At 41.8% G+C, this 13659-nt stretch overlaps 1 protein-coding gene across 8 annotated transcripts in view; it reads right to left on the bottom strand.

Annotated features, from left to right (window-relative positions):
- Positions 1-13659, bottom strand: part of zc3h11a.S (zinc finger CCCH-type containing 11A S homeolog) — a 60144-nt gene that overhangs the window by 22236 nt on the left and 24249 nt on the right. For all 8 annotated transcript variants that reach the window (XM_018247928.2, XM_041582931.1, XM_018247926.2 and 5 more), the window contains 3 exon segments: positions 12870-12944; positions 12224-12325; positions 2332-2397 (listed from right to left, as the gene is read on the bottom strand). In XM_018247928.2, the coding sequence (XP_018103417.1) occupies positions 2332-2397; positions 12224-12325; positions 12870-12944 (243 nt within the window).

Consider the following 13659-nt stretch of genomic DNA (forward strand, 5'->3'; position numbering starts at 1 on the left):
ACTACACAAGACTCTCTTTGAGAGACCTGCACTTTTTCACCTGCGGATTGGCTATGCATGAACTATGGACTACCTATGGAAGTATATCACAATATAGCATTTCAGTTATGCAATGAACTGACCAAATTGCATTCACGAGTTTACTTTTCCATGCTAGATTCGCCAGATGCAACAGGAACTCATGCTCTTGCTATAGATGATTGATTCCTTGCCCAATGGCACATTGCCAAGGCTCTTCAGCTGTATTTGAAAGGACAGCAGCCCAGTGCTATAACATTCAGCTACTATCTGTTTTGTACCGTATATATTCGAGTATAAGCCGACCCAAGTATAAGCCGAGGTACCTAATTTTACCTACGAAAACTGGGAAAACGTATTGACTCGAGTATAAGCCTAGACACAAATACAGCCGTCTCCCAGCAGCGCACATTCCGCCAAAGCGACCCCCCCAGCAATCAACCGGACTTCTTTGCAAAGTTGATGGTGACAGAGAATTGCCAAACGGATTACTGTGTGCATTGTCCCACTGTCCAACTACCATGTGCAGAGGGTGCTGTGTGATATTGCCATCACTGTTAATCTTTCGTATAACCAACAGAGGGCGCTGTGTGATATTGCAGTCACTGTTATTCTTTCATATAACCAACAGAGGGTAATGGGTTAAATGCCACATTAGATTTCAAAAGAGTCCAAACATGACTAGGTTTGGCCCTTGGTTTATCAGATGTGAATGTCTGGGCATGGTCAGGTCCCACAGTATTGATTTTTGGTATCTATGGGCCCAATAGGAAGAAATATGACCACTACATATTATATAATTTCTCTACAGTGTTCCTGTAAGGAGTTATGGTTATTATATGCTTGGTCCAGTTCCTACTCACAGGAGGTCATAAAAATCTTAATCTGTGTCCTGCTAGGCCATAGCTCCTTGCAATCCTGAGGGAGGGGGGAGTGTCCAATTACCTGATACCCTGAACTCATTGATAAATAGTCTTGGACTTACTTAGGAGGACCAATTTTTGGTTTGTTCCCCCTTGCCTCCAGGACCAGGACATTCTATATTTAGAGCCAAGTATAGGATTTCTGTTTTTCATTTTTATTTCATAAACTATTTGTATTTTTAATGTACGTCTCTTTTTGTAACATCTGTTTGTTAATTTGCACTTGTACCTTTTATAAATATCAAATTGAATACATTTGTCTTTGATGCTATAAATGACCCTAGCCCAGAAATGTGTACCTGTGAGTCTTAGCCATCTGCATGCTGAATGGAAATGCTAGTTTGTATGTATGTTAGTAAATACCTTTTGTGGCTGTGGAATCAAGTGTGTAAGTTGTATGACAAATTAAGGTATCTCTCCTGAGATTGGGGCAACATGTTTTGTATGAGTTTTGTGGATGTTGGTTGGTCTTTGGGGTGCTGGTGTGTTAGTCTAACCCGTGTGCAAGGTGTGTGACCCCTGCAGTCACGTGTAGTTGTAGTTGAACACATTTACTTTACAGTAAATGTGCTATATAAATAAATAATAATGTTAAAAGTTGGAAGTACCATAATCATGATACTCAGGGAAAACAAATAAGGAAACTATGTTTTTCTATTTTCCTCTGTTGTATCTGTGGAAAAGAGCCTATGGATTCTCAAGGTACATGTATAATTCTGAGATCACTCTCTGCCACCTGGTATAACGTAAAATCTCAAACATGTTCTCGCACACCACTTATTAGACAGCTGCAAGCAAAGGCAGCACTAAAGCTCTGTTTGACATCCCATGGGTTAATAGGTGTTGCATTAGGAAGGCCTTTAGCCCTAGGTCACATTTTGCAATATTGCTTAACAACACTAGTAATGAATATAAAGACATGAACTTCTGCATTTCTGATTTATGTACTATAATCAAAATAGTATTCTATGTATGTAGATTTCCCCGGGAGCCACTCTGACTTGGACGCCTTTTGTTCAAGCTTGGTCATTATCACCCTGAGGATGAACCATCCTGTTGGTTATATGGGCAGTTTTTCTGTGCTGTGAAGAGATATCTATGCTCTCCAAATGGGAAAACCCATTTACACCTGTAAGTTCTTAAGTAATACGTTCCCACTTTGTTCAGACTTTTGTTGTGACTCTTTGCGAGTTCAGAATCCATGAAGCTTTATATTTTCACCTCAAGTGGTCTCTGGTTCTTGAAGTTCCACAACCACGTGTCTGATTTACACATAAAATCTACATTTTTGAATGTAGAAGAATAGGGCGTACATTATGAACTAAATAAAGTTTTGTGTTTTAAAAAAATGACAATTACTTTAATAAAATAAGTATAAAGATTTGTATACCTGTTTCCACGCTGTTTTGTTCTGTGGGTAAACCCAATCGCTCTTTTAAAGGTCGGGGGCTCCGAACTACAAAACAGATAATAGCAGTTAGGTACCACAAATAATCAAAGTGCTAAGCTTCAAGTTATTTAAATCCATTTAGCGACACAAATCATAGAACTGTTGCATTTTTACTCTAAAATTTGCATAAAGAGGGTATTAAGGGTCACAGATCAGAGACAGCACTTATAGGTTTTGAAGAGCTACGTTGCCTTTAAAATAGGGATTCAAGTTTTGGTTTGGGATTCACCCAAGATTCTTTTTAAGCAGGGATTTGGTGTAGGGATGCACCGAATCCACTATTTTGGATTCGGCCAAACCCCCAAATCCTTCACGAAAGATCTGGCCGAATACCGAATCGAATTTGCATATGCAAAATTAGGGATGGGAAAACATGTTTTGCTCCTTGTTTTGTGACAAAAAGTCACTCGATTTCCCTCCCATCTCCTAATTTGCATATGCAAATTAGTATGCGGATTCAGTTCGGCCAGGCAGAAGGATTCGGCTGAATTCGGCAGAATCCCGAACCAAATCCTGGATTTGGTGTCGGATAAATCCAGGTAGAAAGTCCAAAATATTAGTCAATGGCATTATAGGGGAGGGGTAAGTAGCCAATCTGTCTTTCAAATGGGTATTAATCCAAACATGCACGGTACACAGTAAAATCATTCGTTATCAGGGCGTGGCTACCAGCTAGATGTGAACAGACGCACTTGCACTGAGCTCCGGAGCCTGTAGTCCTGAATCATCCTGATTTTACTGTGTGGAGGGTATCTTTGCTGGTAAAGTGGAGAGCAACTGGGAGCAGTTACCACCTAGACAGCTGATGGGGCAAAATCGGGCGCAAAAGCGAGCCTCGGAGGCCGCTGCCAAGCTGGGAAAATTTGCCCGGGAAGGAAAGGCAACCCAAGATGGCGCCTCATCCTCAGGGCCCAGCTCTCCGTGCGCTGATGATCCAGCATCACACTCTGAAGTTCCGGAGCCTACCCTTGCTGACCTTCTGATGGAGATTCGATCCACCAAAGATACCTGTGCGGCACTTATTACCTCAAAAACAGAGGAAATAAAGGTGGACCTGTCGATAATCAAGCATGATATGCAGAAAATCAGAGAGCGGGCGACGGCTGCTGAACATAGGATTAGTGAGTTGGAGGACGCCTGCCTTCCCTTACCTGATCGTATGCAACAACTGCAACATGCGATGCAGGAGGCTCACCAGAAGGCCGATGACCTGGAAAATAGGCTCCGTCGGAACAACCTCAGATTCGTCGGTTTCCCTGAAAACGCAGAAGGGGACAACCCGGAGCAATTTCTTGAGGCCTGGTTGACGGAGTTGTTCGGCAGGCAGTCCCTCTCCACTACCTTTGCCATCGAAAGGGCCCATAGGGTCCCCACGAGACGCGGGCCGCCAGGGGCCCCCCCGAGGCCGCTGATTGCCAGGCTTTTAAACGCACGGGATCGTGACAAGATTTTGGTGCTCGCAAGGCAGAAAGGCGACATCCCATACCAAACTGGACGAATATCCATCTATGCGGACTTCTCCGCAGAGGTGCAGAAGCATCGGGCCCAATTCCTGGATTGCAAGAAGCGCATGAGGGCGCTGGGCCTCCAATACGCCATGCTTTACCCGGCGAGGATGCGGGTTATTGCCGACGGCGCTACACTTTTTTTTGTTTCACCTGCAGAGCTGTCCTCTTGGCTGGACGGCAGACGGCAACGGGATGGTGGCGCGCAACCAGCTCCCCAGTAAGCTGCCCATTAAACTCCGCAGTTACCGGTTTTCTTTTCCTGCCTCACCGGGTCTTCTGCATCTCTCCCCGTGAGTACTGTTGTTATATGTTGCCAATGTTGATTCCCTGGGGAAGGACGGTTTTTAGCTTACACTGACACTTTGCTTTTGGAACCAGCTATGGATATTACCTTAACCCTACCTGTGTGACCTGGTTTGTGTGGGGGCTACACCCTGGTTCATTATCTCACTCAGGACTTTGACAAGGGCTACGGAAGGAGGGTGCCACGTGGTGCTCAGCAACTTGTGCTATTGTTTACAGCTCCTCAGGAGTTACTGCACTGGCCACCCCAGTGTAACCATTTTTTGTGTTATGGGTACAGTTCTACCTAATGTTTGGGAGATAGGTAGAAGGGGAGGGCAGGGTCAGGGGAAGTTTAAACTCTTTGTTGCTAAGATGCTAAATATTAGGTTCAGAATGCTTAAAACAGGTAATATTGTTGGCTATTGGTATATGCATGTACGGTCACCATTGAAACACAGACCTCCATGATGTTGAAAATTATGAGTTGGAATGTCAGGGGCCTTAACCACCCTATCAAACGTAGGCTGGTTATGGATCTGGTTAAACGCAAGAATATTGACATAGCCCTATTTCAGGAAACCCACTTAACCGGGAGCAAAATTCTAGCTTTGCGGAAACCCTGGGTAGGCTGGCATTACCATGCCACGTATAGTACATACTCTTCTGGGGTAGCTATAGTGGTGTCCAAGCAGATTCCCTTTCAGCTGCTGAACTTGCAATCTGACCAGAGGGGCAGATTCCTTTTCTTGCGTGCCATGATCCATCACCATGAATGTGTTATAGGAAATATCTATATTCCACCTCCTTATGAGCCTGAGCCTGTGTTACAAGGGTCATCGCTGCCGGTGACTTTAACAGTCTGTTGGACGTAACACTTGACAGGCTGAGGATTAGACCATATGGGGGTGCCGACTCTTGCTCTAACCTGGCAGACTTAACAACCGGGGTGGGGTTGACAGAGATTTGGAGACATCTCCATCCACAAACTCGCCAATATTCATGCTTCTCCACCTCCCACTCCGTCCTTTCCCGCATTGATATGGCATTTGTTAACGACCACGCCATCCCCCTCATACAGCAGGCGGAATACCTGCCTAGAGGTATCACTGACCACGCCCCCTTAGTGCTTACCCTTAACTTTGTACAGCCCAGGAGGAGGGCCAGGTGGGCGCTAAACCCGATCTGGCTGACAATACTAAATAATAACAAGGAACATGAAGCCAAAATAAGGGAATTCTTCGAGCTTAATAACGCCACTACAGACAGTAATATATTATGGGACACCTTTAAGGCTTACCTCCGAGGTTACATGAACCAGGAAATTAACATGCATAAAACCCAGTCGAGACAGGCAATCACGGCCCTTGAACTGGAGGTATCGCAAGCCGAATACCTGGTTACTCACACCCCCTCTCCCCAGCACTGCTCTCAATTGAAGCTTTTACAGGAGAAATATGCCCACCTTGTCTGGGAACGGTCACAATATAAACATATGTTTGCTAAAGCTAGGATTTTGGAACAAGGGGAGAAGGCGGGGAGAATGCTAGCTCTGCTCACAAGAGAACTGGTGGCCCCCCCTTCAATTACTAAACTTAAAACAGGAGACACCAGCTTTACTACGGATGCTGAGGAAATTCGGCAAACTATGGTCGGTTTTTACACAGATCTATACCGCTCTGGGCTAGACCCAGGGGGGAGGGCAATAGATGCTTTCTTAGATAAACTGACATTACCTACGCTGGGTGCAGAGTTTAGAGATTATCTCGATCAGCCCATTTCCATTGATGAAATTCTAGAGGCGATTGGGTCTTTTCCAGTGGGGAAGGCACCGGGAGTGGACGGCATTCCTATTGAGATGTATAAAACTCATGCGGCACTGTTAGCCCCTCACCTGTTAAAAACGTATACTTATGCTCTTGATCACGTGCTACTCCCTGCATCTATGTATGAAGCCACCATTATTCTGTTACCGAAGCAGGGTAAGGACCCCGCTTGCCCCGAGGCGTATCGCCCTATATCTTTGCTGACAGCGGACGTAAAAATTCTGGCAAAGATCCTATCGGAAAGGCTAGGGAGAGTGGTCACCCATCTGGTCACTGAGGACCAAACAGGGTTCATCCCTGGTAAAACCACTGCCCATAATATTAGGCGGCTCATGCTCAATCTTACTGTTGAACACACTAATGTGGGACATAGGGCAATAGCGGCGTTAGATGTGGCAAAAGCCTTCGATACCGTAGAGTGGGTTTACCCATGGAAAGTCCTGGAAGCCTTTGGCATAGGTCCTCATTTCATTAAGTTGGTCCAATTGCTGTACAAAAACCCAATAGCCTCGCTGAGACCTAACGCCTCTCTCACTGATACCTTCCCCCTTTCTAGAGGTACGAGACAAGGGTGCCCCCTATCCCCTCTCCTATTTGCCTTGGCCATTGAGCCCCTGGCACTTGCAGTCCGCCAAAATACCCAGATTATAGGCTTCCAACTCCGGACCAGAGAGGAGAAAATACAACTGTATGCGGATGACACACTTGTGTACTTGGGCGATACACAGGGCTCACTAGTTGCACTCCTTGACCTGACCAAAGAGTTTGGGGATATCTCGGGACTGAAAACTAACCAGGCTAAATCTACTCTGTTCCTTATTGATCCGAATGCAGGGGCTGCCATCCCTGACGCCATTCTGCTACAAAGATCCTCTCAGTTCACTTACTTAGGGGTTAAAGTTGCTCTGCCGATCACTACCTATTACACTCTTAACATTGCCCCTCTGTTGCAATGGGTAAGGTCCAAATTTCAAATCTGGGAGAGGCTGCCATTAGGTCCTACAGGTCGCATCCAGATTATTAAGATGATCATAGCCCCAAAGCTCCTGTATCTACTTTGGCATGCGACAACCAGGGTACAGGGCTCTTTTTTCGTAGAGCTAGCGTCGGCGTTTAGGCGCTTTGTATGGGGGTCCTCCAGGAACAGATTGGCCTTGGCAACACTCTATCGGCCAAAGGATTTGGGTGGCATGGCTTTACCTGATATGCAGATGTATTTTTTGGCGGCACAGCTCTCGCAGTTGTGGACTCTACTGCATTCCTCAGAGGGAGAGGCACTTTATCAGTTGTGGCAAGCTGTACTACACACAGAACTCCCCCCAATGCATGCCATTCTAACCGTTGCCCCTAAAAATTCCAGGCCCGCTCATAATCCGTTGTTGATCCATCAAAAAGGTATACTTAACAGGGTTAACCATCTTACGAATCGGGCAGGACTGGATCCCCTTACTCCCCTATGGTATAATAGTAAACTACCGCCTTTGGATAAGTTGAGTGTCCCCAAAGCATGGCTAGACGCGGGGATATTTACCCTGGGCCAAATTTGGGATGATTGCGAAGGGGTCTCGTTTTCTACCCTTAGGGAAAGGTATGCCATCCCCTCCTCTCAATGGCTTACCTATCATAAAATCATGGGGGCTGTACGGAAGGCTCTTAGGTCTACTAATTATCAATTGCCTTGCACACCTGTATCAGAGGTGTTTACACAAACACAACCCGGGCGCAAAATATCTCTCTTTTATAAGGCACTACAGCGCAGTATTTATCAAAAGACCTCTCTGAAGGCCAGGGACAGGTGGGAACAGGATGTGGCCCTACTGACTGATGACCAATGGCAACTAGTTCTCCAGTCCCCGCTGGTTATTTCCCCTGTATACAAGTTTAGAATTCAACAGTTATATTTTGTACATAGGGCCTATTATACTAGAACACTCCTTCACAGGCTTAATCCGATGCTCCCGAATACATGTTTGCGGTGTGAGAGGGAAGAGGGTACTTTCATGCACACGTTTTGGTCTTGTTGCAAACTGCATTCCTTCTGGGTGGCCATTCAGGCTCGGATAACGAAACTACTAGGGTTTGAGATCCCACTTGACCCTAAATGGTACTTATTATGTATGGACCCACCTAACTCACTGGCATCCCCAGCCCGTAAAATGGTTAACAAGCTACTTTTCCTGGCCCGAAAGCTCATAGCGCTTCATTGGAGGGCATCTCTCCCCCCTACATATCAGGCATGGGAAAAAGCGGTCCAAGACTTGCAAAAGGTAGAAGATCTCATAGCTAGGAGGAATGGTACTTCCAAACAGTATCTTAAGATTTGGCAATTATGGATTTTGGAAGATGTATAACTGTCTGTTTGATCTTTTTTCTGTAATTTAACCTCATGTTTGGACTGTTTTGCATGTCTGACTGTTATGCATATATGCTCATCTACCGCTGTACAACTGCTAACTACCTGTGTATTCTTTGTTCTAATAAACTTATCTGAACCAAAAAAAAATAAAAAATCATTCGTTATCAGAGGATCCACTCCGTGGCAGTCAAGATAGTGATTGAAGAGTCCATATGTTTTATCCTTGTTCAAAATATTTATCCTATGCTCCTTAAAGGGGATATGGATCACCAGAAATAATGACTTTTTCCAATGACTTGCTATTATCTATGTGTGACCGTTTTTCTAATATTGAAGTTATCAAGTGTCTTTTTTCACCTTCTGAAGCAGCCCTGGGGGGGGGGGGTCGTCGACCCTGTAAACTGTTCTAAATGGATATAATTAGTTGATACATTTCTTATTTTTGTCCCTGCTGAGCAGAATCTCTGGGTTTCATTACAGGCCGCTGTTAGAATTGATACAATAGTTGCTAAAACTCCAGAGATGCTGCTGAGAAATGTATCAACTAAATGTTGCAAAATTGTAACAGTTCAGAATCTGCACCTGAATTACTGAACTGCCAGGCTCAAACACCACAGACAGGAACGTTCAATTTTAAACTTAGATTTTGGAAAAACAGTAAAAATAAATAATGGAAAGTCATGGAAAAGGTCTTTATTTCTGGTAAACAATCTAAAAACAACTGAATTGAAAAAAGTGTTTGGAAGGTGAACAACCCCTTTAAATCTATCCTTGAGTTTCCTCTTTGTTCTGTTTATTGAAATCCACAAATACAGGTTAATAAATAAATAACACCCCAAAATGAACAGGTAATGTGTTGTTTGATCTGAAAAACTTCACCTGTGGTAAAATAAATAAATTCATTGGTATTGTGTGAAACAAACTTACAGGTGATACAGCGGCTCCTTCTGCATTTGAACACAACTTCAGTGTGGTTTGGGAATTTTAGGAGATTAGGTTTAGAAAATGTTTCCATTCTGCTAGGGGTCAATATATATTGTCAAATTCCAGGTTCTCTGGAAAGATACTTGAGCATGCTCTCCTATCACAGTTTAGTACTGGGTTAAATGTCAAAATTTTCCAATTGTTGTATTAAAAAATATGGTTTATCCCATTTATTTTTATTTTCAATATTTGGACCTTCAGGAACCCCCTCAATTGAATTCATATTCTCTTTTATGTTTCTAAAGCAAGGCGACGAACCTTGCTTAGAGAAACAGACACTCTCTTTCTCTAAGTAAGCTTTGTCTCCTTGCTTTAGAAACTATATTTTTTTCATGTCCCTTTTCCAGGCATTGCTTCTCTCTCTCATAATACTCCTTCCTTACGATTCTAAGGAATTTACTATATGGATTTCTCTAAATAACTATTGACAGATACATCTTTAATAAGTATGGTTTTAATAGACCACCCAACTGCTTTTAGAGTTCAGTCAAAAAATGTATTTCATTGGAGTTTATGACAGATGTGAATCTTATTCCAATGGAATTAGCATCAACATAGGATAAATATTCTTCCAGTTATATGGAAGCTTTCCAAATTATAAGAATCTCATCAATCTCATACAAAGGATCAGATTTGATGTCCACTGGTGTGGGGTCCAAATTTAACTAACAAATTTAAATCAACTGGCAGTTAGGCAGGTTAAAAAAAAAAGTTAACAGGCTGAACTTGATGGGCTTGTGTCTTTTTTCAACCTAACTTACTATTTTACTATGTTATTATGAATACCAAGTGAAAACTGTCCTGTGGCCTAACAAATCAAAATTTGACTTTTTTGGAAATCATGAATGCCATGTCCTCGAGTTAAAGATTATAGGGACCATCTGGCTTGTTATCAGCACAGAGTTTAAAAGCCAGCATCCATGAAGGTACATTGGTGGACATGGCATGGTTAGATTGCACATCTGGGAAGGTACCATTAATGCTAAACGATAGATACAGGTTTTGGATCAACATATGCTGCCACTTTTTTTCAGAGAAGGCCATGTTTATTTCAGCAAGATAATGCCATATATTACGTATAAATTACTACAGAGGGTACACTATCCACTACAAACACTTATATTCAAGTACCCTTTCTCTAATAAACATTAGAAAATTAAAGCAATGCTACTAACAAACTAAACAAACGAACATCAAAGTCAAATTATTCAACCCTGCTGCTTAAAGGGGACCCGTCACCCAAAACAATTATGCAAAATCCTATTTTATTACATTAGTCAAGCAAAATGAACTTTAATTACTCTGTATAAATTATTTGGATCTTGTTTCCTTCAGTCTGGGAATTCAAAATGATAAAAAGCAGGCAGCAGCCATTTCGTGGACACTGTTTTTAAGGAAAGCCTTGCATCATCTCAGAATCTTGTTTGTGCACCAGAATGGGGGACCTGATGTCCATCCCCATGCACTGGCTACACAATTAAATGGTAAAGAGAACGGGGGAATGTGTGGAGAGCAGTGACATCTACGAAGTGCTGAATGGAAAGTGATTGTCTGCCCCACCTCTATGCCCGTGGCATAGAGGAGGGGCAAACAATATTTGATTTACAGCTGAGATTTGTAAATGAGCTTACAACAGCTATGAATGCTTTAATAAAAAATAGAAATTGGATTTCATTTTTAATTTTAAAAGGACTTTTATTATACAGGTCCACTTTAAGAAAAGTGTCTACTTGGGAAAAGGCTGTAGAAACTGATCTTTTGTGAGGCATGGACAAGGAAATATACACCAAAAAGTGCTTGCAGTGATGGAGTCTGCAACACTGCTTTAACATGCTTACCGTAGCTATTTTACCACAATTCAGCTAACACATACTTGAATAAGTACAATGAAACTTTGTGATGGATATTGGCGAATGTATTACTCTTAAGCTTTTGAAACGTTGGGGAATTCCTGAACTGAAAGTAGCCCCCTGGATGAGTGGTTACACCTTTTCAAGTTCAGTTGCTTTAGATTTAACACTACTAGAAACTATGGGGGAAATTTACTAAAGGACGAAGTGGCTAACGTCATTTCGGCACTTCGCCGATTTACTAATTATCTCCCGCAACTTCACACTCTAATGCCAGGCAACTTTTCGGTCTGGCGAAAGAGCGTTACTACGCAAATTCACTACGTTTTTGATTTTACTAAACATTACCTCTATCGCCAGACTTGCCTTCGCCAACTCAGACCAGGCGAAATGCAATAGAGTAGATAGGAGTTCCTCAAAAAAAAGTTGAAAATCTTTCTAAGTCACAAAAAACGCTGGCGTTTTTTCCTATTTAAAGGGTGATAGACTGAAAAAGATTGTAAATTCTATTTTGGGGTACCCTCCTTCACCCTACATTTGCTAACATATGGAACCTAAACTATACTGTGGGCACATGTGTAGGGTATTATAACAACTATATTTTATTTTATTTTGGTTCCCTGGCCTTATGTGGTTTAATGTATTTGCTGCAGCATATACGTCCATTGTACTTTAACTGCACGCCGTATGCTAATTAGCCAATGCTAGCGTAACTTCAAACTGCTGAGAGTAATTTCGCAGGTGTCATTTTGCCAGCATTCGGTACCCTGTGCGCAACTTCGGATCTTCGTGAATTAGCGATGTCCAGGCGAATTTACGCCTGGTGAAGTGTTGCGATGTGCGCAAAGCCATTGCTGGCGAATTTTCGCCGGTTAGTGAATTTGCCCCTATATATTATGACCTGCCAGATTGAAAATCTACATAGATATATCAAAAAGTTATCACGATACTGATAATGCATGCAACACTTGACTTTAGATGGCACAGAATACTGTAGTTTTAATCATAATGAAATCTCTGAAGTACCTTTCTTTGCGTCAATGCCTATTCCATGTGGTGTTATTCTCCTTCCCAGTCTTTGATGGAGGCTTTTCTTTGCAGAAGGAACACATTCTCCAACAGAATCAGCTTATAAAAGAAAAAGACTATTTAAAAAAAAAAAAAAGACTATAAGCATAATAGCATAATGGCACACAAGGAGATTTGTTGTCCCCTGGGAATCTGAACTACTCACTGCAACAAATCTTCTGAAGATACCTTTCAATTAACTGAAAGACACTTGTAAAAATATTTACATGTGAATATCCATTGTTATCACGTGTGCTACATGTGTTTTACAATGGTATTTTAGGCCTCGTGTTTTTATATGGCCATGAAACTCCTCGGTAACTTATAATATCCTTATATTTTACAAGAGGGGGTACTTTATTCACTATATAATCCAACAGTAGAAAGCACTTGTGAACTTTCCATATTGATGCGTATTCTTTTAAAAAATGGATTTCAATGTTTTCTACTGGAGTTGCACTGATTTTGTAAAAAACATGTTTTCCCATGACAATCCCTTAAAATGAAAATTTTAAATAAAAACATAAGACAACTGGATGAACATTATTTCAACAGAAACTATATTTGGCTTATGTAGAAATCCCTATTTCAAGTTTTTCATTACCCAATGGGTTTTCCTCTGTAGGTGCAGTACGCTTTCCAAGACGTTGAGCCAAGCTAAGGCACATACTGGATTTATCTGTTTATAAATTGAACAAAGCAGACATTCAGTCACAGTGAACTTGTAGATCATCTAACAGTGGTACTGAAAGGTCTATTTTTAGAAATAAAATTATAAAAGTTGTATACAAATAATTATAGAATTATACAAAATGTATATCCCTCTAAATATAAATCTCCCTTTAGCAAGCTACATCACCATCATCTGTGTTCAGTGCTGTCAGAAAAAATTATATACCAACCTTGCGGCATAACAAAAATGAGATTATCACAAAAGCATTGTCTTTGGGGATGTAAACCCCTGAAAACGTAAACCTGATCTTCTCAGCACTTTTGAATTTTATATTAATTTTCTAGTTGAACATTGCTAATATTCTACTTTTAGCACAGCACCTCTGAGCAGCTATGCTGGCTAGTCACCAGAGGGTCAAATGACTGATAAAGCCAACATTTGCAAGGCTGTCATATATGCACTCTGTGTATGAACTTGTGCTCTTATATGCAAAATAATGTGTGTTTCAAGTCACTCCTACCCTTTGATAAGAAAATATTGCTTATTAATTGTGTGGTTTGAGACAATAAAATCCACTGTTTAAATCTTTTCAACATCAGTGTATGGAAATATTCTCTTGTGTACAATTTTACCCCAAACAGGTTGAGAGTTGTTGCAAATGCATCTGACACTATAAAAGTTCCTAAATTATTAAGAAACTCCAACATTGTAATATTTTACT

This window comes from Xenopus laevis, chromosome 2S (assembly GCF_017654675.1).
Source record: "Xenopus laevis strain J_2021 chromosome 2S, Xenopus_laevis_v10.1, whole genome shotgun sequence".
NCBI classification, from domain to species: domain Eukaryota; kingdom Metazoa; phylum Chordata; class Amphibia; order Anura; family Pipidae; genus Xenopus; species Xenopus laevis.